The following is a 26,165-nucleotide window of genomic DNA, read 5'->3' as shown; positions in this document are numbered from 1 at the left end:
AACTTCAGGCAATGCTGTTAGCATCACGAAACAGTCATCCAGCCAACTGAGCTAGCCAACTCACCAACAGCATGGGTTCAATTACTGCACCAGCCGAGGACTCACCTTCTCAAACCTGCCTGAGGTTTGGTGACTCTCAGGTTAAGCTGACCTCCAGCCACCTCTCTCTAATAAGAGAGCAGCGCTGTGGTTCTCTGGGATTATGGTGATTCTACCTTTAGCTAGGTGCTGTAAAATTGCCATCCATTTTCTTTTTGTTTGCAAGAGAGGAGTACCATTAAAGCTGGCAGGTTTAGTGATGGGACATTCGAATTATGCTGAGCGATGTCTTTTCCCAAAACTCAGCTCCTGCATTCTGGATTTCCCAGCCAAGGGAAACATGGTCTCGGTGTCTGCCCTGTCACACCCCTCAAGAATTTCAGTGAGGTCACCTTTTGTTCTTTGAAACTCCACGGAGTATAGTCCTCATCTCTTCAATCCGAAAGTGCAGTCATACCCAGTTATTCTTTCTTCATGAACTGGTCATAAAATGGAGGCTAGTGAAGATTGAATGAATGAGTGAATGAATTGAATGAGCTTTATTGTCACATATACTCAATGAGTGCAGTACCATCTTTAGTTACTAGACCTTAGAGATTAGAGTAACAGAATGTCCAGCATTGCAAAAAAAGAAGTTCAGAACAACGGTCTTCCAAACCAGACCACACTGCACCTAGCCTCCAGTCCACACCGGGCCCTGGCTTCAGACTGTGCCAGGCTTCACCTTAAGGATGATGAGGTTGGGAGATTGCTCCAGGCTGTTATGCTGAGCTGAGGACACCCTGGGAGGCTGCTACACCAGGCTGGGAGTTGCTGCGGGCCAGGAATCATCGCCAGAGACTGGGAGTTGTTGCCAGAGGCTGGGAATCGTTGGAGACCAGGAGAGAAGAAGAAAAAAAACAATAAGAGTAAATAAAGGAGAAGAATATGCAGGGTGGATGACCTCTAACTGGAGCGTCCTACCCTGCCACCATCTTGAAAATCCGATTGGATCAATATTGAATGAGAATGAGCACAAACCATGACCTCGCTTTTCTCAAAAATTATATCCATTCCAATGAAATCTGGTGTCTATCATGCTCAAATGCCTTAATCTAATCTCGAGTTTTTAATTTATTGAAAACACTCCCTCAAGACCAAATATTTTCAAGTTAAAATCCCAGTCACCCACTTCTGGCCCTGGGAATCTTCAAATTCCAAGTTGGACTTGAATGTGTATAATCTGCAATAAACGTCAAATCCCCTTCACAACTTACCAAACCCATCAGCTTGAATGGTATTCCCTTGTGAGTAAAAGACAATACTTTGCATTCTTATAGCCCCTAACTTGAGGTTGGAAGCCTCACAACCTTTCAAAGGTATTTTGATGAGCCCTTGAAAATTCATAACATTCAGATCAATAGAAAGTGGGATAAGTGTAGTTGGTGGGTACAGACTAGATGGGCCAAAGGGCCTCATGGGGCTGTATGAGAATGACTAACTGGTTGCTTGGGCTTACACAGACTCACCTATTTAACCTCAGTGTGGGAAAACATTCAGAAATGATAACCTGAAACAAAACTGGCTGTCACTTGAACAAATGCAGATGAATTAAAGAGGCTATGTTCAAGATAAATTATATTTCACAAGTTTGATAGATTTTTCAGATGAGGTGACAGAGGGAGTTGATGAGGGTAGTAGAGTTAATGTCATATATGAGGACTTTCAAACAATGTTTGATGAAGTGAGATTGAACAGACAGGTGTGTGTGTGTGTGTTGAAGCCCAAAGAATAAGAAAGATAGAAGCCTTATACTGCAGATGCTAGAAGTCTGAAATAAATACAGAGAGTGCTGGAGGAAGGGAGGCGATAACCTAGTGAAATTATCATCAGGTTATTAACCCAGTGAGCCAGGGAATGTTGTAGGGACCTGGGTTTGAATCCTGCCACAGCAGACAGTGATAGTTGAATTCAATAAAAACCTGTCTAGTTTACTAATGTCCTGTAGGGAAGGAAATTGCCACCCTTACCTGGTCTGACTGACATGTGATTGCAGTGACCCACAGCAATGTAATTGACTCTCAACAGCCCTCTGGGTGGCCATGATGGAGCTGCTGTTGCTGGACTGGGGTGGACAAGTTCAGAGGTCACATGACACCAGGTTTATTTGACATCTGCTCTGAAAGCTTGTGACTTCAGGCCCTCTGGGTAATTAGGGATGGGCAATAAATGCTGGCCTAGCCAGTGATGCCCACATCCTGTGAAGGAATTAAAGAAACTCAGGGGGTCTGGTAGCATCTGTGGAGAAAGGAACAATATTCATGTTTTGAGACAAATGACTATAACTTCAGAACAGTAACATATGCTTTTGACAGAGGGAGAGGGAGAGCAAGAGAGCAGATGGCATAGAGGTCCCATGCAGGTGATAAAAGGATTGTTAATAGTGTGTGAAACAGAAAAAGATATATAAAAAAGGTATGAAAGTGAAAAGGTGTGAAAAAGAGAAAATGGGTCCTGTTTGCTAAGGACAAAATAAACAGGACACAAACAAGGTAACCCATGGCACCAGTACTGGGGAAGGAGGGAACTGTTCCAATGAGTTCGGGCTCCACTTGGATCATGCTGGGTCCAGAGTCCTGGTGAATTGCATAACCATGGCTAGAAACTGAATAGTTTTGGGGGGGTGGGGTGCAGTATTGTACTTATAGTAATAGTGCCTTTCTTACATGCCTTTTCTATCTCCTGATTGATTTTCTTCCCCAAATCCTGAGTACTATTAGATTCCTGGTAAATGATGGCAAAATTACATTGGGGGAAGGGCTCAGCAGAGGTTATTAAAGTTTCCAGAACAAGTAACAGCACAGAGAGTGTGGGAAGGGTCAGGAATTTAACTTCAGGCACAGCAGGTATTGGGACAACCATGAGGAAGGGAGCAGTCAACACAGGACTGAGGGCGTTCTACCTAAATACACACAGTATACGAAACAAGGTAAAGGAGTTTGTAGCGCAGATTGGAATTGGCAGGTATGATGTTGTAGGGATCACAGAGACATGGCTGCAAGGGGACCAGGGTTGGGAACTAAATATCCAAGGATACACATCCTATTGAAAAGATAGGCAGATGGGCAGGGTAGGGGGGTGCTGGTGGGGATGGTGTGGGGGCCTTGTTAGTAAGAAATGAATTATATTGTTAGCAAGAAGTGATATTGAGTTGGAAGGCATAGAATCTGTGTAGGTAAAGTTGAGGAACCATAAAGGGATAAAGACCCTGATGGGAGTTATGTACAGGCCTCCACGATGGCACAGTGGTTAGCACTGCTGCCTCACAGAGACCTGGGTTCAATTCCCGCCTCAGGCAACTGTCTGTGTGGAGTTTGCACATTCTCCCTGTGTCTGCGTGGGTTTCCTCCGGGTGCTCCGGTTTCCTCCCACAGTCCAAAAAATGTGCAGGTTAGGTGAATTGCTAAATTGCCCCTAGTGTTAGGTGTAGGGAAATGGGTCTGGGTGGGTTGCTCTTCGGAAGGTCGGTGTGGACTTGTTGGGCCGAAGGGCCTCTTTCCACATTGTAAGTAATCTAATCTAATAGTACTCAGGATTTGGGGAAGAAAATCAATCAGGAGATAGAAAAGGCATGTAAGAAAGGCACTATTACTATAAGTACAGTAGACTTCAATGTGCAGGTGGACTGGGAAAATCAGATGCTTGTAGATCTTGGGAAAAGGAATTTCTAAATATCTACAAGATGTTTCTTTGGAGCAGTTTGTGGTAGAGCCCACGAGGGAATGAAACTTTATTGCTGGAACAGCACAGCAGGTCAGGCAGCATCTAGGGAACAGAAGATTCGACGTTTCGGGCACATGCCCTTCTTCAGGCATGTGCCCGAAACGTCGAATCTTCTGTTCCCTAGATGCTGCCTGACCTGCTGTGCTGTTCCAGCAATAAAGTTTCAGCTTTGATCTCCAGCGTCTGCAAACCTCACTTTCTCCCACGAGGGAATGGGCAATTCTGGGTTTGGTGATGTGTATTGAGGCAGACCTGTTTAGGGGAAGGAACCCAGAGGGGGCAGTGACCATAATATGATTGGATTCACCCTACTGGTTGAGAGAGAGAAGCTGGAATCAGATGTGACAGTGTTACAATGGAGTAAGGGGAACTATAAAGACATGAGTGAGGAGCTGGCCAGAGTTGATTGGAAGGGGAGCTGAGTAGGGAAGGCAGTGGGGCAGCAATGGCAGGAGTTTCTGGGGGTAATTCGGGAGGCATGGCAGAAATTCATCCCAAGGAAGTAGAAACCTCCTAAGGGGAAGATGAGGTGACCGTGGCTGACAAGGGATGTCAGGGACAAGATAAAAGCAAAAGAGAAAGCTGACAAGCCTACAGGTGGATAAATAGCCGGGACCAGATGGACTGCACCCCAGAATTCTGAAGGAGATCACTGAGGAGATTGAAGAGGCATTGGTGATGATCTTTCAGGGATCATTGGAGCCAGAGAGGGTGCCAGAGGACTAAAATATGGCTAATGTAACACCCCTGTTTAAAAAGGCAGTAATACTGAAGACTGGGAACTATAGGTTGGTTAACCTGACCTCAGTTGTTTATAAGACATTAGAATGATTAAGGATGAGATTGCGGAGTACTTGGAATTGCATGGTAAAATAAGGCTGAGTCAGCATAGTTTTGTCAAGGAGAGCTTATTGCCTGACAAATCTGTTAGAATTCTTTAAGGAGGTAGCAAGCAAATTAGACAAATGAGACAAATATGATTTATTTGGATTTTCAGAAGGTCTTTGACAAGGTGCAGGAGGCTAATAAATAAGATAACAGCACACAGTGTTTGAGCAAAATACTGACATGGATGGAGGTTTGGCTGACTGGCAGAGGGTAGAGAGTGGGGATAAAGCGGTGTTTTTCAGGATGGCAGCCAGTGACTAGTGGAGTTCTGCAGGGGTCAGTGTTGCAACCCTAATATTCATATTAACGATCTGGATGAAGGATCTGAGGACATTGTTACTATGTTTGTGGATGATATAAAGAAAGGTTGAGGGACAAGTTATGTTGAGGAAGCAGGGAGGCTGCAGAAGGACTTGGTCAAACTGGGAGAGTGGGCAAAGGAGAGGCAGATGGAATACAATGTAGGAAAGTGTGAAGTTGTGCACTTTGATAGGAGGAAGAGAGGCATAGACTATTTTATAATTGGTAAAGGCTTTATAAATCTGAAGCACAAAGACACTTGAGGGTCATAGTTCAGGATTCTCTTAAGGTTAACATGCAGATTCAGTTGGTGGTTAGGAAGGCAAATGCAATGTTGGCATTAACTTCAAGAGCAGAGAAGAACTGTTGAGGCTGTATAAAGCTCTGGTCAGACTGCATTTGGAATATTGGGAGTAGTTTTGGGCCCTGTATCTAAGGAAGGATGTGCTGGCCTTGGTGGGGGTCCGGAGGAGGTTTATAAGCATGATCTGGGATAAAGGGTTTGTCATATGAGGAGCGGTTGAGGACTCTGGGTCTGTACTTGATGGGATTTAGAAAGGTGAGGTGGGATCTGATCGAAACTTACAGAATACTGAGAGGCTGAGATAGAGTGGATGTGGAGATGATATTTCCACTTGTAGGAGAGACTAGGATCTGAGGGCACAGCCTCAGAGTGAAATGATGACCCTTCAGAAGAGCGGTGGGGAGGAATCTCTTCAGGTAGTGAATCTATGAAACTCATTGCCTCAGAGGGCTGTGGAGGCCAAGTCATTGAGTTTCTTTAAGACAGAGATACAGAGGTACCTCTATTATCTGGCATTCAATTATCTGAATTTCGGATTATCCAGCAAGATTGCAAGGTCCCGATGCTTGGCTACACTGTTATCCAGCATTCAATTATCCAGAATTTGATTAACTGACCAAAATACTCCCCACCTGTGTCATTTGGATAATCAAGGTTCCTCTGTAGATAGGTTCTTGATTGGTAAAGGAATTAAGGGTTACAGAGAGAAAGCAGGAGAATAGAGTTGAGAATGATATCAGCCGTGGTTGAATAACAGAGCACGCTCAAGGGGCCAAATGGTATAAATCTGCTCCTATATCGTATAGTCTTATGGTCTAAGGTGAGGGTTGTGTGGAGGAGGATGGGAGCCTGTGGTGAAGGACAATGTAAAAGAAATGGGGAGCCATCATGCGGTCAATTTCTGAAGTCATGTCATAAAAAATATAGTAACAACATTGATGTGAAATAGATTGAGTGATAGGAAATAATTGTTCATAAGAGGGAAGGAAGGTATATCATGGGTTCCCTGGAGGTCAGCATTGTCTTGATCCACATAAATGTTCTAATAAAGGCTCCAGAACTGGACCCAAAATGTTAACTCTGTTTCTCTCCATATATGCTGCCAGACTCTCTGAACTTCTCCAGCAATTTCTGTTTTGTTCATGTCTAAATCAATGTGTGCTGTGCATAACTGCTAAGTCAGTAGCTGATACAAAATCTGAAAGTGTTGTGAACTGAGATAGTGATAAATTTCAAAAGGATATAGACAGTTTGATCAAAGGTACGAACTGAGGAAGCTTAATGCAGAGAAATGTGAAGTGATCCATTCTGTCAGGAGGAATAAGGAAAGGCAATATAAAATCAAATTTACAAATCCAAGGATAAAGGCAAATTACTGAGGATGCTGGAATCTGAAATCAAAAGAGAAAATGCTGGAAAATCTCAGCAGGTCTGGCAGCATCTGTAAGGAGAGAAAAGAGCTGACGTTTCGAGTCTAACTGACCCTTTGTCAAAGCTTTGACAAAGGGTCAGTTAGACTCGAAACATCAGCTCTTTTCCCTCCTCACAGATGCTGCCAGACCTGCTGAGATTTTCCAGCATTTTCTCTTTTGGTTACAAATCCAAAGGATGCTGGAGCAGGGATAACTGGGTAAATATGTTCACAAATTGGTGAAGGAGCAGGACAAGGAAATGATTCAAATAACATTTGGGATCCTGGATTCTCTGAGTCATGGAGTACACAGGAACACAGGGATAACAGTAGAACATTCAGCCCCTCAAGTCTGCTGCACCATTCACCGAGATCACACCAGATCTTCTAACTCAGTGGCATGTTGTCTCAAACACTTGGTATCCCTTGATGTCTTTAATTTGTACGAATCGGTTGATCTCAGTCTTGAACATACTCAGTATCTGAGCCTTTACAGGCTCCTAGGGTAGAGAATTACAATGATTCATTACCCACTGACTGAAAAAAGACTCCAACCTTATTCCTAAATGGCCTGCCCCTCATTTTGAGACTGCATGCCCTGGTTATAGACACCCCCACACTTCCCCATTGTAGCCAGGATAAACATCCTTCTGCATTTTCCCTGTCAAACTCTGTAAGAATGCTGTATGTTTCAATAAGATCATGTCTCATTTTTCTCAACTCTAGAGAATCTGACCCAGTACCCAGTCTCCTCAATCTCTCCTCTATAGGACAGTCCCACTATCTCCTAGGATCAGCCTGGTGAAACCATCCTTCCTTTTGTAAGAGACAAAAACTGTACTGAATACTGCAGGTGCAGTCTCAAGCAGGATCTATGCAATTGCAGCAAGACATAGAGTCATGGAGTCATCCAGCCCAGAAACAGGCCCTTCGGTCCAACCAGTCCATGCTGGTCATAATCCCAAACTAAACTAGCCCCACCTGTCTGTGCTTGATCCAATAACAGGTCTGTTATTAGAGAGGAACAGTTAGTTTCTCAGCTAAGAGGAGAGCAGATTAAGGAGGGAAGTCATTCATAGTAACCTCAGCTGCTATGGGAATTGAACCCATACTGGAGCAGGGGGGAGTTCCTGCAGTATAAACCAGCTGTTCGGTCAACTGAGTGAGTCAACCCTTATGCCAAGAATGGAAAGGTTGGGCAGGAGGGTCTTCTACTCGCTGGAGCTTGGAAGAAGAAGAGGCAACTTGATTGAAGCAGATACCAAGGGGCCTGTGGAAAGGTTGGTTCCTCTTGTAGGAGAATCTAGAATCTGGGATCACCATGAAAAATAAGTTTTAAGACAAAGATGATGTGAAATATTTCTCTTCTCTTGAAATGCTTCTCTTTGAAACTCTATTTGGAAACATGGCAAAGTCACGACCAGGTGACAAGCCCCACCTGCTAAATAGCAGGTTTAGAATGACCATACCCTGAGTGGTCCTTGTTAAACAGGGTCTGTACAAACCCAGTCTGTCCACCATTGGAGTCTCAGTGAAAATTCTTTACACACTTGCAGAGTGACACAGACAAACTGCACATTACCAAACTGTGTCCAGTCTCCAGACTAAATGGCAGATTAATCACCGGTGAACTGTGGAAGCTGGATCACTGAGTATATCCAAAGCTGTGGTAGACGGTTTTTTCAATGTATGAGCAAGTTGCGAGTTAAAGGGAAAGGTCATTATTAGATTGACCATGAGCTTAGTGAATGGCGGAGCAGGTTTGAGAGGCCGAATGGCCTACTCCTAATTAGTACGTTGTTGTGATATTAAGAAAGTAATGTGGGATGAACTGAGGTGGTCAGGAACCTCTCCTCAACCCACCAACATTGAAAGGATTAAAGCTGCCCTGCGTTTCATGATAAAAATGGATTGCTCCCAGTTCACACGTTAATATTGTGTGAATTCCACCCAGCTGGCATCTCTGCAGGATTCCGTGCCTCTGGCAACAGTCCAGTGTATAGCCCTGTTCAAAATCAGAGGCACAAACACAAAACCTGACTGTGTATGAAGCCTCACACAGGAGCCAAGGAAATAGGGAGGAGGCTTGGGAAGGGGGATTATTCAGAGTGTTCAAAGAGCCTCCTCCTGTCATTTCTACAGGTATTTTTCTTGAATGATAGCTCCTTGGGAGAGAACATCCTTCAATCATTGATGGAATATAACAGCTAAGCCACACTAATAGTACAGTGAATACCACTGACAGCTGATTATTTCATATTGGCCTTGTAAGTGCTCACCTAATAATAGAACATAGAACATAGAAGAATACAGCGCAGTACAGGCCCTTGGGCCCTCGATGTTGCGCCGATCCAAGCCCACCTAAACTACACTAACCCACTATCCTCCATATACCTATCCAAATGCCTCTTAAATGTTGCAATTGTACCAGCCTCCACCATTTCCTCTGGCAGCTCATTCCAAGGATATAGGGAGGAGGCTTGGGAAGGGGGATTATTCAGAGTGTTCAAAGAGCCTCCTCCTGTCATTTCTACAGGTATTTTTCTTGAATTATAGCTCCTTGGGAGAGAACATCCTTCAATCATTGATGGAATATAACAGCTAAGCCACGCTAATAGTACAGTGAATACCACTGACAGCTGATTATTTCATGTTGGCCTTGTAAGTGCTCACCTAATAAATGGAGTGACTCGTCGTAAGTTATTGATGGACAAGCAACACAGAACCAGAACCTAGATTTTGAGTTTTAATGTGACAAGTCTGTGTTTCCTTCTAGTTCATTCTGCTTTATTTGAAGAGTTCATGGAAGGGAAGTTATAATGTTCCTAGTTGAGTCTCACTGCGAAATTCCTATTTGCAAAATAGACCTTTTGAAGTAGTCTTGTTTATTCTGGAAAGCTCATATTCAACTTCCCCTCCTCTGTGTGAAAGAAATACTCTCTGTTCTGAGAGTACAAGGGCCATACTTTAATGGGTAATTCCAGGCACGGTGCAGTCTGCAGCAGACCAGAACAGAACCGTGCAGTGGGGAGCTGGGGATTAACCACAATCCCACAGCTGTGTCACGGATGATCATCAGTAATCTGCTGATCACAAGAACAACAACGAACTGAGAGAGAATTATCCGCAAAGACTGAGACAGTCTGGGCAGTTTTCTCTGGAAAACAGGAGACTGAGGAGCGATGTGTTCTATGTCTTTTAAATGACCAAGGTATGAAATGGCCAGATGAGGAGAAGGTGTGGCAGTGACTGAAACCAAGGAGCTGGAGATACTTGAAATCATTAATAAAGAATTTTTATCCAGAGACTGATGAGAATGTGGAACTAGCACAGGGGGTGGGTTGAAATGAATAATACCTTTTCATTCAGTCCTGGACAATGATTATAATCGGCATTTCTGAACTTTCTAATGAAGTCAGTTAACAGCCGGAGATCCACCTTCCTGTGGACCTGGAGTCACATATAGAAGACAGGCAAGGACAGCAGATTCAGTAGTTGTTAGACATTAGTGAAACCAATGTTTATTTTTAATGACAATTTCATAGTTACTAATTCAGGTTTTTTGTTAATTGATTTAATTTAAATTCCACCAGCTCCCACGACGGGATTTGAATACACACACACACGCGCATGCATGCATGCACAAACACGCTCACATGTGCACACATACACCCTCATGCACACACACACACGCACACACACAAACTCACACGTGCACACATACACACACTCACACGCACAGACACTCACAAACACATATGCACAAAAACACACCACTAATTCCCACATAGATGTGGCTAAGGGGAATGTAGAGACATATTTAAGTGAAAGCTTGATAAACACACGAAGGAGAAAGGTCTGGAAGGATATAGTGATAGTGCGAGATGAGGGGAAACAGGATGAGGCTTGTGTGAGAATAGACACAAATATGGATGGTCCGTATTTTGTACATATCTACATGTTTTTAACATAATCCAGTTAAGCTTGTTTTGTTGGGTAGTTAGTAGCCAGCTTTTAAAAACACTATGGAGCTGTGAAAGACCATTGCTTGGTTACTCATTGTGAGAGAGATTCCCACTTGAACAGAAAAGTGTTTGTTAGCCCAGTGATGAACCAGTTTATGATCCCTATGGTTTGCAGATTGAGTATTTGTGATACTGATATAATTGAGAAGATGTGATGTGATGGAGCGATTACAAACCAAACAGACTTTGGAGAAGCTAAGAAACTGATAAGCAGTAATGACTTGCATTTATATAACACATTTAAGACAGTAAAACCAGCTAAGGCACCTTCGGAAGCAAAACACAACCCCAGTCCTGGTAGGGAGACATTAGAACTGGTGACCACCTCCACAATTAGTAAAGAAACACACAAAATCAGAAATTTCTACAAAAACTCAGCAAATTTGGCAGCATCTGTGGAGAGAGGAGCAGAGTTCACATTTTGAGTCCTGTCGCCCTTTGGGGAAATGGATCTCAATGAGGAATGCTTTGACTCAAAGAAACACAAATAAGAAACACATCTGTGTTCCTGTGCATGTTATGGAAGACTGTATTCTGAGCAATGCTCACAGAGGAAGTCAAAGAGATCATCTGATGCAGAGCTCTGCCTGGAATCTGCTGGTGTAATTGGGGTGTGTGGCAGGTCTAAAGCAATGAGATGGGAACCTCCAAATAGCTGCCTCCTAAAGCAACCACGATGTTAGACTGTTAGAGTCGGAGAAAGTGAGGACTGCAGATGTTGGAAATCAGAGTCAAAAAGTGTAAAGCTGGAAAAGCACAGAAGGTCAGGCAGCGGCCAAGAAGCAGGAGAGTTGACATTTTGGGCAGAAGCCTGCTAGAGGGCTTATGCCTGAAATGTTGACTCTCCTGCTCCCCAAATGCTGCCTGACCTGCTGTGCTTTTCCAGCACCACCCTTTTTGACAAACTGTTAGACAGCAGATAAGTCAGAGGCTTGTAGAACTCAAGAAGGTCCAGAGATTGGGGGTGGGGCGGCACAGGGATATTCAGAAACAGGGTGAGAATTTTCAAATGAAGACCTTGTTTGACCAGAAGCCAATGTGGGTCAGCGAAGGGAGGGCTGAAGGGAGAGAGAAATATGGAGTGAGTAAGAATGCAGGCACCAAGCTTTGGATTACATCAAATTTATGACCAGTTTAATGTGGTAGGCTGTCCATGAGAATAGGCGAAAGTGAGGACTGCAGATGCTGGAGATCAGAATCAAGATTGGAGTGATGCTGGAAAAGCACAGCACGTCAGACAGCATCTGAGGAGTAGAAAAGTTGACATTTTGGGCAGAAGCCCTTCATCAGGAATGTTTAGATCTAACATCGACTTGGGTCAGGGTTCCAGCTGTAGATGAGCTAAGGTTAGAGGCAGAGCTAGACAATCTGACAGGGATGGAAATAACCAGAATTTGTGTGGCTGGAGTATGTAGCCAGACTCCCTCTCCTCGGGTTCAAATATGTCACCAAGGTTTCGTTGTCCAACATAGTTCTCACCAGAAGGTTTCCATATTTTCCGTAACAGTTAGTTAATCGTGTGTAATATGATGTCTTTGTGGGGCTTGATTAGCTCAGTTGGCTGTACAGTTGGTCTGCACACTGTCTGAAGTAACCAGGCTGTGACAGATTGGACATGAGAAAGGGATGACAATATCTAGGGCCAGGCCAGGGTGGGGGTAACAGGCAGACAGCTGATACTGTCCAGGAGTTTTCAAACTTTGTGCACTGGAGTTTTCGGATAGAGTGCACTGTGTTTTATTTTGCTGCACTATCATGCAGTCTGACTGTAGTAGTGGCTCCCTGTTCCATGGTGAGGAAAGGACCTACATTTATAGAGAACACAGAACATAGAACATAGAAAAGTACAGCACAGAACAGGCCCTTCGGCCTACACTGTTATGCCGAGGATTAATCCTAATTAAAATAAAATAACCTTACCTATGCACCTCTCAATTCACTGCTATCCATGTGCATGTCCAACAGGCGCTTAAATGTCCCTAATGACTCTACTCCCATCACCACTGCTGGCAACACATTCCATGCAGCCACAACTTTTTACAGTCAACCAAGCTCCTTTTGAGATATCGTCATTGGAGCAGCCACTTTTATCCACCGCATGGTCCTACACACAGCAAGGAACTAACCAACTGGATAGTCTGCTTTCAGAGTTTCGGTTGCAGGAGTCAAGGCACTGAGATGGGAATGTTTCCTTCGATGGGAGAGAAGCAGAGTGGGCAGGATCTTGCTTTAACATTAGAATGATAAATTACAGATTGGCCTCTGCGAAGTGATGATAAAAAAGATTGATTCTAACTGTTGTCAGCCTGAGTTCCTTGAAATTCTAACAGATGATGGCAACAAAGGGACCTGATCGCTTGATCTCGAATTGTACTCCACAGGAGGGTTTCAGCTGTTTGACCAGTTACAGATTTCAGAGGGGAAATCTAAAAGAATGCAACAACACTGATCACCTGCTGGTAATATAAGGTCTGTTAAGAATGTTGAAGGATGTTAGACAAGTGTTCGAAAACAAACTGAATGAAGCAGACTTACAAATGGCACCTCCAGTAGTGCAGCATTGCCTCAACACTGCACTCGGAACTTTGGTCGAGACTTTGTGCACAAATCTCTGGAGTGGGATTGGAGCCTGCACCTTCTGCCACAGAGCTGAGGGATCTACACAAACAGCTGAGGGATCGACCCACTGAGCTGAGGAATCTACCCACTGAGCCGAGGGATCCGCCAATTGAGCTGAGGGATCCACCCACTGAGCTGAGGGATCCACCCACTGAGTTGAGTGATCTATCCACTGACATGAGGGATCTACTCACTGAGCTGAGGGATTTACCCACTGAACTGGGGGTTACCAACTGAGATGAGGGATCCACCCAGTGAGCTGTAAGGATCAACCCACAGACTTGAGGAATCTACCCACAGAGCCAAGGGACCTACCCACAGAGCTGAGGGGTCTACCCACCGGCTGGGGACTTACACATTGAGCTGAGGAATCTATTCACCAAACTGAAGGATCTACATATTGAGCTGAGGAATTTACCCACTGAGTCACGGGATCTACCAATTGAGCTGAGGGATCTACCCACTGAGCTGAGAGATTTACCTGCTGAGCTGAGGGATCCACCCACCGAGCTGAGGGATTTACCCACCGAACTGAGGGATCTACATATTGAGCTATGGAATTTATCTACTGAGTTGAGGGATCTACCCACTGAGCTGAAGGATCTACCCACTGAGCTGAAGGATCTACCCAGTGAGCTGAGGGATCCACCCAGTGAGCTGAGGGATCCACCCAGTGAGCTGAGGGAGCATACCTGCTGTAACTGACACACAAGCCATTGTCTCTCCTGTTTTACGTCTACATCAGCTTGTGGCCACACTCAGGGTCACAGTGAAATGAACACGTAGTTAACACTTGCTACCGATTCAACACAACAGCAATTGGAGAAATACTGGGTCAAATCTGTTGGGATGTGTCAGGCTATACTAACTTACTTGTTAACTAATACAGTGCCAGCAATGATGATGAAAAAGAGACTCTGAACACTTGCCCTTCGCAATCATTCTTTTATCATAAAACCACAAGATAAGGGAGCAGAATTAGGCCATTCAGCCCATCAAGTTTGCTCCCCCATTCGATCATGGCTGACATGTTTCTCAACTCCATCCTCCTGCCTTCTCCCTATAATCCTTGATCCGCCCCTTACTACTCATCCACAGACTCCCCATCCTCAACATCCTGGGTTTGCCAGAATTGAGCAGAAATCCAACTGAACCAGCTACATAACTACCTGGACTACTCTGCAGTTAGTGATTCACAGACCGACTCTCCAAAGCAGTTCCATCATCGACAAGGCACCTGTCCAAGGTATGAAGAAATAGACTCCATATATCTGGAAGGGGGAAACTGCAACAGGACTCAAATCATTCACCTGACACCCCATCCCCAACCTTTCAACAATTACACTGCAGCAACACATCAAGGCTCCAGAGACAGCACCTTCCAAACACATGACCCCATCCATTTGGAAGGGCAAGGTACATGGAGGAACACCACATGCCAGTTCCCCTCCAAGCCACTCACCATTCTGACTTGGAAATATATCTTTCAGCATCACTGGGTCAACATCCTGGAATTCCCTCCGTAAGGGGCATTGTGGTTCTACCTACAGCACAGGGATTGCAGCGGGTCAAGAAGGCAGCTCACGCCCACCTTCTCAAGGGGCAACTAGGGACAGGCAATAAATACTGGCCCAGCCAGCGACACTGATGTCCCACATCCCAATACAAAATAAAGGAAACACTTGAGTTCTGAGCTGTGAACTCCCATAGCCTGGTGACACATCCTACAGGTAGAAGCCCTACTGTGTGGAAGCAGGTGTTTTGGTCCATCAAGTCCACACCAACCCTCCAAAGAGCATCCCACCCAGACCCCCTATCCTGTTCCTGTAACCCTGCACTTCCCAGGGCTAACTCACTAGCCTGTACAACCCTGGATACTACGGGCAATTTAGCATGGCCAATCCATCTAACTTGCATATTGAGTCAGAGAGATATACAGGACAGAACCAGACCCTTCAGTCCAACTCATCCATGCCAGCCAGATTTCCTAGATAAATTTAGTCCCATTTGCCAGCATTTGGCCCATATCCCTCTGAACCCTTCCTATTCATATACCTATCCAGATGCCTTTTAAATGCTGTAATTGTACCAGCCTCCACCACTTCCTCTGGCAGCTCATTCCATACACGCATCACCCTCTGTGTGAAAATGTTGCCCCTTAGGTCCCTTTTATATCTTTCCTCTCTCATCCTAACCTATGCCCTCTAATTCTGGACTCCCTCATCCCAGGGAAAAGATTTATAAGGATGTTGCCAGGGTTGGAGGGTTTCAGCTATAGGGAGAGGCTGAATAGGCTGGGGCTGTTTTCCCTGGAGCGTTGGAGGCTGAGGGGTGACCTCAGAGAGGTTTATAAAATCATGAGGGATAGGATAAATAGACAGGGTCTTTTTTCCCAGGGTGAGGGAGTCCAGAACTAAAGGACATAGGTTTAAGATGAGAGGGGAAAGGACCTGAGGGGTAATATTTTCACACAGAGGGTGGTGCCTGTATGGAATGAGCTGCCAGAGGAAGTGGTGGAGGCTGGTTCAATTACAACATTTAAAAGGCATCTGGATGGGTGTATGAACAGGAAGGGTTTGGAGGGATATGGGCCAATGCTGGCAAATGGGATTAGGTCAGATTGGGATATCTTGGTATAGTTGAGTTGGAAGGATCTGTTTCTGTGCTGTATGACGAGGCCTTTGATATAAAGTAATTGGTGCACCTCATTCTCTCATCTATATCTCAGTACACACCAAGGGACACATCTTCCTGTGCTACTTGAAAAAAAACTGGATTCAAGTTTGTGAAAGGCAGATGATCTGGCCCCACAGTTGTTCAGAGGAGAAGCTCTTTGCATGTGAGGCCAGCACTTGTTGTCCATTGCTCATTGCCTTTGGATTGAGTGCCTTGCCGGAGCTGGTCAGATGCCAGTTAAGAGTAAACTGCATTGCTGTGGGTCTAGAGTCATGTGTAGGCCAAACCAGATAAAAGAGAGGATTTTCCTTCATGAAGGGAGATTATTGAACTGGATCGGTTTTCGATGACAATCAGCAGAAATTTACACCATCATGTCATTTCCCCTGTTTCAATAGCAAATTTTATTCATTGAATTTAAATTCCACCAGCTGTGATGGAGAGATTTCAACCCACCCTCCCAGATTATTAGCCTCCAAAATCCCCATTAAGTGACATTATCACTATGCTGCCATCTCCTCACTGCAATCTATAAACTTTCTATCCATCGTCACATCACGATATCCAAATCCTAACACTTAGAGAGCCAATATTTATCTCTGAACCAACAACACTAAGGCAAACAATCATTCAGGAGCACCGCGCTTGAGTGTTGCTGAAAAAAGACACACTTTGTTGAAGTTTTTCATCTTGTCATCTTCAGGATGTTTGAAAGAATGACCAAAGTAAATGTGAATGCTTCAGTAAAATGTGTCTTTTTCCAGCTATCACTAAAACAGATGAACTAATTATTTCTTTTTGGGATCTTGTTGTGCTGAATAGGCCACTGAGTTTCTTTCCCCGCGTTAGTATTCATTAATTCCTTGTCCAACATCCATCAGGAGGCTGGAGTGGTAATGTTTGCTATTCAGAGCAGGTATTAATACTGGTTGGAGTGACTCTGTACTTTATTCCTCCTTTTCTTTTGCATAAAATTCTCTTTAGCCAATTGCCTGCTTCTAGTCTAACAAGGTGTATTTTATATGCCTCAAAATTATACAGAGAAGACACTAGTTTCTATATTTGTAAAGCTTTATTTATAGTGCTTTAAAAAGTCAAATCCTTCCTTCTGCTGTCTCCCAGCTCCTTCTGCAATTCGTTTACCATCCCTGGAGTCCACACCCAGGATTAACCAATCAAGCCCAGTGAGCATCAATAAGCCATCCTGACACCCTCTCCTGATCCATTTTCCTAATCATTCTGGCTTTCAGGAAATGGAGGAGTTTTCCAGCATTGTGAATGATTATTTCACCCAGAAAGACTATTCCTTGGTCTGGGAGAATCACTGAGGAGGAATGTTCTGGAGAAAGTCCAGGGTCATGAAATTAAGAAAATGGAGCACAGAAACGATGTGCAAGTCGCTGTGGAACATCTCCCCTTCTGTTTTGGAGTGTGTGGATGGTTTGGTTAAATAGATGGGCATGCGTTGTCACTTAAAGAGACTACCTTGCCCACCAGTCACTTGGAAACTCATGCAACCTGGAGTAATATCATAAATGATTTCCCTTCGATGGCATATTGTAATATGGAGGGAGCCTAATAATTCATTATTAAGGTTATTCGTCATTTCCATTTTTTGTGCCAAAATCCCAATTTGATCTGATTTGATTTGATTTATTATTGTCACATGTACCTAGGTACAGTGGAAAGTTTTGTTTTGTGTGCAGTACAGACAGATCATACAGAGTACATCAGGGTAAGAAAACAGAGCAATGAATGCAATGTTACAGCTACAGAGAAGGCGCACAAAGAACGAGATCAACATTAGATTTAATGTTTGAGAGGCCCATTCAGAAGTCTAATAACAGTGGGGAAGAAGCTGTTACTGAATCTGTTGTACGTGCATACAAACATTTATATCATCTGCTGCTGGAAGAGGGTGGAAGAGAGTATAACTGGGTGGGACCTCAAGTCCTGTTCACCTATCTCCCTTCTGCTTGCTGACCTACATTGGCCCCCAACCCAGTAATGGCTGGATTTTAAAACTGGTCCTTGTTTTCCAAATCCCTCTGAGGCCTGTCTCCTATCTGTCTCTGTGCTTCGCTGAGCTCTGAAACCCACCACAATCTCTGCATTCCTCTGAATCAGGCCTCCTGCACACTCCTGATTTGAATTGTCCCATTGTTGGTGGCTGTATTTCCAGCTGTCTTCACCCAAAGCTCTGAGGGACCTAGGTGTCCTTGTACACCAGTTGCTGAAGGTAGGCAAGTAGATACAGCAGGCAGTAAAGAAGGCAAATGGGATGTTGGCCTTCATTGCGAGAGGTTTCGAGTCCAGGAGCAGGGATGTGTTGTTGCAATTATACAGGGCCTTGGTGAGGCCACAACTAGAATATCACGTGCAGTTTTGGTCTCCTTTTCTGAGGAAGGATGCTCTCGCTCTCAAGGAAGTACAGCGAGGATTTCCCAGGCTGATTCCAGGGATGGTGGAACTGATGGATGAGAAGAGATTGACTCATTAGGCTTCTTTTCACTGGAATTCAGATGAATGAGGAGGGATCTCATGGAGACTTATAACATTCTAACAGGACTAGACAGGGTAGATGCAGGAAGGATGTTCCCGGTGGTGGGTTCCAGAACCAGGGGTCACAGTCTGAGGATTCAGGGGAGACCATTTAGGACGGAGATAAGGAGACATTTATTCACCTAAAGTGTGGAGAGCCTGTGGAATTCATTACCACAGGAAGTAGTTGATGCCAAAACATTGAATGTCTTCAAGAGGTGGCTAGATATAGCACTTGGGGCGAATGGGACCAAAGGTTATGGGGAGAAAGCAGGATTAGGTTATTGAGTTGGACAGGTAAAAACAATGACTGCAGATGCTGGAAACCAGATTTCTGGATCAGTGGTGCTGGAAGAGCACAGCAGTTCAGGCAGCATCCAAGGAGCTTCAATCAGCCATGATCGTGATGAATGGTGGAGCAGGCTCGAAGGGCCGAATGGCCTCCTCCTGCTCCTTTTTTCTATTTTTCTATGTTTCTATGTTTGTTTTCGTAAACTTCACCACCTCTGTACCTAACTCTATCAATCTCAATCAAGTCAAGATCCAGTCTCCATGATCTTATGAGGGACAGGGTGCCAGAAAGCCTTTGAGTAAAGATATGCTCATCTGTTGCATCAGGATCAAGAGTGGGATCATTATAAAAAGAGACACATACCTGCAGGGAGTTTCACTGACAATCCCCAAAAATCCAAAGCATAAACAAAATCCCTGTTTAAAATTCCCCAATATATTATACAGAGTTACAAACAAATCCAGAGTGTTCACCAAAGAAAAAAGTTCTTTCTTTATCTAGTGAATGGTTAGAATTTGGAACTCACTTGGGGGTAGATAGTGTAGATGCTTTCAGAAGGAAACTGGATAAGTCCATGAGAGAAGAGGAATTAAAAAGGGAAACTGAAATGTTGGGAGGTGGTCAATGGAGTAGGAGGAGGCCCAAGTGGAGGATAAACAGTGGTACAGGGTAGTTGGGCTGAATGGCCAGGTTTAATGCTGTACATTCCAGCTAATGAAGACTTCCTTTGGTATTCACTATCTGTACGTTCTCATTGCAGAATTTTTAAAATTTAATTAAAAAGTATTAAATTTAAATAAGGGCAATTACGAAAGCTTGAAAGCAGAGCTGGCTAAAGTGGGTTGGCAAATTAGGTTAAAGGTCGGCTCAATACAGGTGCAATGACAGACATTAAAGGGGTTATTTCAGAACACACAGAACAGATACACATTCCAAAGAGAAAGAAAATTTTCAAATATGAACCCATCACCTTGGTTAAACAAGAAACGTTAAAGATTATATTGAACTAAATGGAGTTTAAAATCAGAATCCGGACAAATATGAGGTGATGCATTTTGCAAAGGTCAAGTGCAGGTGGAAATTATACAATGAATAGCAGAACCCTTAGGGGTATTGATATGCAGAGGGAGCTGGGTGTGCAGGTCCACAGATCACTGGAGGTGGCAGTGCATGTAGATAAGGTAGCAAAAAAAGGCATATGGCAGGCTTGCCTTCTTTGGAAGGGGCATTGAGTATAACGATAGGCAAGTTATGCTGCAGCTTTATAGAACTTTAATTAGGCCACACTTGGAATATTGCGTACAGTTCTAGTCATCACACTACCAGAAGGTGTGGATGCTTTGGAGAGGGTACAGAAAAGGTTTAGGAGAAAGTGAGGACTGCAGATGCTGGAGATCAGAGTCGAGAGTGTGGTGCTGAAAAAGCACAGCAGGTCAGGCAGCATCTGAGGAGCAGGGGAATTAATGTTTTGGGCTTGATTCCTGATGAAAGGCTTATGCCCGAAACATTGATTCTCCTGCTCCTCGGATGCTGCCTGACCTGCTGTGCTTTTCCAGCACCACATTCACAACTAGAGAAAAGGTTTTCAAAGTCTGTGTGAAGATTTGTAGCTCGGGTCCTCATTGTTGTGGTTCTGTTCGCCGAGCTGGGAATTTGTGTTGCAGATGTTTCGTCCCCTGTCTAGGTGACATCCTCAGTGCTTGGGAGCCTCCTGTGAAGCGCTTCTGTGTTCTTTCCTCCGGCATTTGTAGTGGTTTGAATCTGCCGCTTCCGGTTGTCAGTTCCAGCTGTCCGCTGCAGTGGTCGGTATATTGGGTCTAGGTCAATGTACTTATTGATTGAACCTGTGGATGAGTGCCATGCCTCTAGGAATTCCCTGGCTGTTCTCTGTTTGGCCTCTAGGAATTCCCTGGCTGTTCATATATTTGGTTGTCACCCAGAGATGGGTGACAACCAAATATATGAACAAATCAACGGCATACCCATGGGCTCACCCATCTCTGGTCTCATAGCAGAAGGATAATGCAAAGATTAGAACAGTCTTACCGCAAATTCAACCCAAACTCTGGGTCAGATATGTGGATGACACCTTCGTAAACATTAAAAACACAGAAATAGAAAACACACTCTCAGGAATCAGATTCACTAGAGAGGAAGAAAATGACAACCAACTCCCATTCCTAGACGTGATGATACAGAGAACACCGAACGGAGAATTCACCACAAAGGTATACAGGAAAGCCACACACACAGACCAAGTCCTGAACTACGAAAGCAACCACCCCAATACACACAAAAGAAGTTGCATCAAGACACTGTTCAAAAGGGCCACAACACACTGCAGCACACCAGAACTGCAAAAAGAGGAAGAAGAACACCTCCTACAATGTATTCGCCAAAACTGATACCCCTGCAATTTCATCAACAGATGCCTAAGGGAAAGACAAAAGTCAGTGCATGCCCTTTGGCCACTATTTTTGCCTCAAAATTTTCACATCTACAAGACCCAGCCAGTCTTGATGTCAATGATGGAAGGCACAAAAAATGAAGACTTTAAAAGAAAATAATGGCAGTCAAGTTTGGCTTATCCTATAATAGTAGTGTTGTCCCAGTCGAATTCATGTTGCTTGTCATATGACAGATAGCGGCAGATTCAAACCACTACAAATGCCGGAGGAAAGATCACAGAAGCGCTTCACAGGAGGCTCCCAAGCACTGAGGATGTCACCTAGACAGGGGACGAAACGTCTGCAACACAAATTCCCAGCTCAGCGAACAGAACCACAACATAGAAAAGGTTTATTAGGATGTTCCCTGGTATGGGGGATTTTAGCAATGAAGAAAGTTGGATAGACTGGGTGTGTTTTCACTGGAATGCAGGAGACTGAGGGACGACCTGATGGGAGTTTATGAGACTGTGAACGGCATGGATGGAGTGGAAAGGATGAGGTTTTTTCCCAGGGTGGAGGGGTCAATTACTAGGGGACACAGGTTCAAGGTGCCGAGGGGTGTTTATAAGAGATGTGCAAGGCAAGTTTTTCCCACAAAGGGTGGTGAGTGCCTGGAAAATGCTGCCAGAGGAAGGGGTGGAAGCAGACACAATAGCAGTATTCAAGAAGCACCGGGACAAATACATGAATAGGAAGGGAATAGAGGGATAGGCATCCTGTAAGGGAAGACAGTTTTAGTATGGAGGGGCAAAATGTGTCAGCACAGGCTTAGAGGGCCGAAGGGCCTGTTCCTGTGCTGTAATGTTCTTTGTTCTTTGTTTTTCGTAAAAGAAAAAAGAAGCATCTAATTGTGAAAAGACATGTGGCAGTTCAGAAGGTTGGACAGAATATGGATAAAGCAAAGATAACCACAAAAAAGAGAGAAAAATCAAATATGAGAGAAAGCTAACCAGAAATAAAAGAATGATTGTAAAAGTTTCTATAATTATTTAAAGAAGAAGAGTTAACAAAGTAACCATTGGTCCTTTGGAAACTGAGACTGGGGAACTCATGATGGAAAATAAGGAAATAGTGAATGAATCGTACAGGTATTTTTTATCAGCCTTCACTATAAAGATACTGCGGAGGTGCTGGTGTTGGACTAGGATGGACAAAGTCAAAAGTCAGATGATACCAGGTTATAGTCCAACAGGTTCATTTATCATCACCAATTTTTGGAGCACTGCTCCTTCATCAGGTGGAGTGATTTCAAATAAACCTGTTGGACTATAACCTGATGTTGTCTGACTTCTGACTGGCACTATGTCGGATTAAATTAACATCCTAGAATCGATTATAAATTAGAAAATGGAAAGAAGGGAGAAAGAAGTGTAAATTGTCAGAGCTGCAGGCTGGGTCCTGATGTTCCTCGGGCCATTTTGCCTGTCCTCGGATGCTGCCTGAATTGCTGTGCTCTTCCAGCACCACTAATCCAGAATCTGGTTTCCAGCATCTGCAGTCATTGTTTTTACCCCATAAAAGAAGTGACTAGTGAGGTAGTTGATACAATGGCTTTCACTTTCCACATCTCACTTGATTCGGGGATGGTCCCTAAATGAAAGTGAAAGGTAACTCATTTAGTCAAAAAGCCAGGGAGAAATGAAACAGGAAACTGTAGACCAGTTAGCTTTTGTCAAAGGGAAAATGTTAGAAGCTATTACCAAATAAGTTAAAACAGGGCACTATATCCACATGGGGATATGTTCAAGATAATCCGGAAGAGTCAACATGGTTTTAAGAACAGGAAATCACATTTGACCAATAGATTGAAGTTCTTTGAGAAAATAGCACATGGGGAACCAGTGGATGTCCTAAGATTTCCAGAAGGTGTTTGATAAGGTTCCACATAAAAAAATTACTGTGGAAGCTTGCACAAGTGATAATATATTGGCATGAATAGAAGATTCAAGATTAGAGTGGTGCTGGAAAAGCACAGCAGGTCAGCCAGCATCTGAGGAGCAGGAAAATCGACGTTTTGGGCAAAAGTCCTTCATCAGGAAATAGAAGATTGGCTGGTTAACACTAAGCAGAGAGTGAGTCTTTTTCAGATTGGTAAGATGTCACGAGTGGTATACCACAGGGATCAGTGCCATGTCCTCAACTCTTTACAGTTTATGAAAATGATATTGGTGAAGTGACAGAGGTACGGTTGCTAAATTCGCTGCTGACAAAGATAGATTGGAAAGGAGGTTGTGAGAAGGACGCAAGGAGGCTACAAAGAAGATATTGTTTGGCTGAGAGAGTGGACAAAGATGGGGTAAATGGAATATAATGTGGGGAAAATGTCAAATTGCCCATTTCAGCAGGAAGAATAAAAAGAAGCATGTTATCTAAATAATGAGAGGTTACAGAGTTCTGAGATCAGAGCGATCTGGGTCCTTGTGCATGAATCACAAAAGGTCAGTCCATAGGTACAGCAAGTAATTGGGAAAGTTAATATTACAGTCTATCGTGGGGGTGGTTCAATACAATAGTATCATGCATCAGTTATACAGGAAATGGTGAGACCACATCTGGAGCACAGTGTACAGTATTAGTCTCCTCATTTAAGGAAGAATATATATATAATTAGTGGAGGCAGATCAGTAAACCTTTACTGGACAAATAGCTGGAATGAGCAGATAGTTTTATGAGGAAACATTGGAGAGACTCGGCATGTAAATGCTGTAGTTTGGAAGCATTAGAGGTAACAGATTGAAATGTGTAAAATCCTGAGGGGACCTTGACAAAGTCAGTGTGGAACTGATGTCTCCTCTATGGAAGAATCAGGAACTACAGGTTTCTAGTTTAATAATGAGGGGGTCACCATCTGAACTGAAATTAACCAAAAGAAAAATTCTGGCAGACCGTCTAGAGTGCGTGTTACTGAAAAGGTGGTGGAAGCGGGTCCCTGGGTGTTTTTACACAGGAAGCCAGGTTGCAGTCCAACAAGTTTGTTTGAAAATACAAGCTTGTGATTTCAAATAAACCTGTCGGACTATAACCTGGTGTTGTGTAACTTCTGAGACTTAGTCCTCCTCAGTCCAACACTGGCGTCTCCACACCATGGATATTTCGAAGGCTGAGGAAGGGGAGATTCCCGCTAGGCAAAGGGAGTGGCATGTTAAGCAGGAAGGTGGATTGGAGGTTACAGTCTTCCTGAAGCACGTGTGTGGGGCTGAATGGCCTCCTCCTGTTCCTGATTCTCGCCGGTTTGTAATAAAGTTCAATGTTTCCACCTGGAACTGACGCTTGTTTCTTTTCTGGTGAACAGGGTGAGCCGGGACCAGCGGGTTTGCCAGGCCCTCCGGTAAGTTTTGGTCCATTGGTTTGAATAATTCAGAGAGCAGAGCCACCGAGCTGTGCATACTCGTGGCAGCTTGTCATTCCATGGCCCTGTCTGCTCTGATGTTCCTCTTCTTTCTCCTCAGGGTGTACCAGGGGAACCAGGAGACCCCGGGAGTCCTGGACCTCCTGGCCTTGCTGGCCTTCCAGGAATCGATGTGAGTCAAGCCTTTTAGGTTCTCACCTACTTCTTGATTTCTAAACCCACAGCGTGTTGTAAACAATCAAATCTCCACTCTCCCTGCATTTCCCCCAAATATCATAAAGGCCTGCACAACAAAGGGAGTGCATTTGGAGTATAGGCGCTACAGCAATGTAAGGAAACATAGCACACACTTTGCTAACAGGGAGATCCCAGAAACAGTAATTGGGATTCATGTGAATTAGGAACAGGAGGAGGCCATTCACCATTCAATAAAGTCCTTGATCTGAGAGTAATCTCAGCTTCCCATTTCTGTCTAACACCGACACCCTTTGCCTCCCTTGTCAGTCAGGACTCCACCTATCTCGGTCTTAGACCCCACCTTCATCATTCTCTGGGGCTACACCGCAGATCAGCCACGATATCATTGAATGGCAGAACAGGCTCGAGGGGCTGAATGGCCTACTGCTTTACCTATGGAAGAGAGTTTTAACACCCGGGACTCTCTGAGTGAAACAGAATTCTCATTGTTGCCATCTCCAAAGAGATGACCCCTCATTTTAAACCGGGTCCCGGTTCCTTGTCTCTCCCACGAGGGGAAATGTCCACTCAGCATCCACCCTGTAAGGTCCTCTCTAGATCTTATACATCTCAAAGCGATCCTGTTCCTCAAACCATGAGGAAGAGGAGACTGGATCCCTGGTAAGCGAGAGCTGAGAGGTTACTGGGGGAAGGTGGGAATGGGAGAGAATCAGCTTAGCTCTGATCTTGTCGAGTTCAGATGTACGTTCAAGAAAGATAGTACCGTTGGCAGTGCAGCACCCCACATTGTCACCCTGGAGAGTCTTGTACTTATAATCATAGAATCCCTACAGTGTGGAAACAGGCCATTTGGCCCAACAAGTTCACACTCACCCTCTGAAGAGGCTTCTACAGTAGCCCCAGAGAATGATGAAGGTGGGGTCTAAAACCGAGATAGGTGGAGTCCTGACTAACAAGGGAGGCAAAGGGTGTCGGTGTTAGACAGGAATGGGAAGCTGAGATTACTCTCAGATCAAGGACGTTATTGAATGGTGAATGGCCTCCTCCTGTTCCTAATTCACATGAATCCCAATTACTGTTTCTGGGATCTCCCTGTTAGAAGGTAGAAGAGGCTTCTACCTCCTGCCCAAAATCCATAAACCTAACTGCCCCGGCCGACCCATTGTCTCCGCCTGCTCCTGCCCCACCGAACTCATCTCTGCATACCTCAACACGGTCCTGTCCCCCTTAGTCCAAGAACTCCCCACCTACGTTCGGGACACCACCCATGCCCTCCACCTCCTCCATGATTTTCGCTTCCCCGGTCCCCAA

The 26,165-nt window shown here is 44.4% G+C and overlaps 1 protein-coding gene across 1 annotated transcript in view; it reads left to right on the top strand.

Moving 5' to 3' along the window:
• col9a3 (collagen, type IX, alpha 3) overlaps window positions 1–26,165 on the top strand; it is a 169,618-nt gene that overhangs the window by 6,894 nt on the left and 136,559 nt on the right. Inside the window, exons 3-4 of the mRNA XM_043710900.1 lie at window positions 24,600–24,635; window positions 24,757–24,828. Of these exons, the coding sequence (XP_043566835.1) occupies window positions 24,600–24,635; window positions 24,757–24,828 (108 nt within the window). The remainder of the gene's footprint in view (window positions 1–24,599; window positions 24,636–24,756; window positions 24,829–26,165) is intronic.

Source organism: Chiloscyllium plagiosum, chromosome 20 (genome assembly GCF_004010195.1).
Source record: "Chiloscyllium plagiosum isolate BGI_BamShark_2017 chromosome 20, ASM401019v2, whole genome shotgun sequence".
Classification (NCBI taxonomy): Eukaryota; Metazoa; Chordata; class Chondrichthyes; order Orectolobiformes; family Hemiscylliidae; genus Chiloscyllium; species Chiloscyllium plagiosum.
The sequence above is the reverse complement of the archived record's forward strand: the minus strand, read 5'-3'. Positions and strand labels throughout refer to the sequence as shown.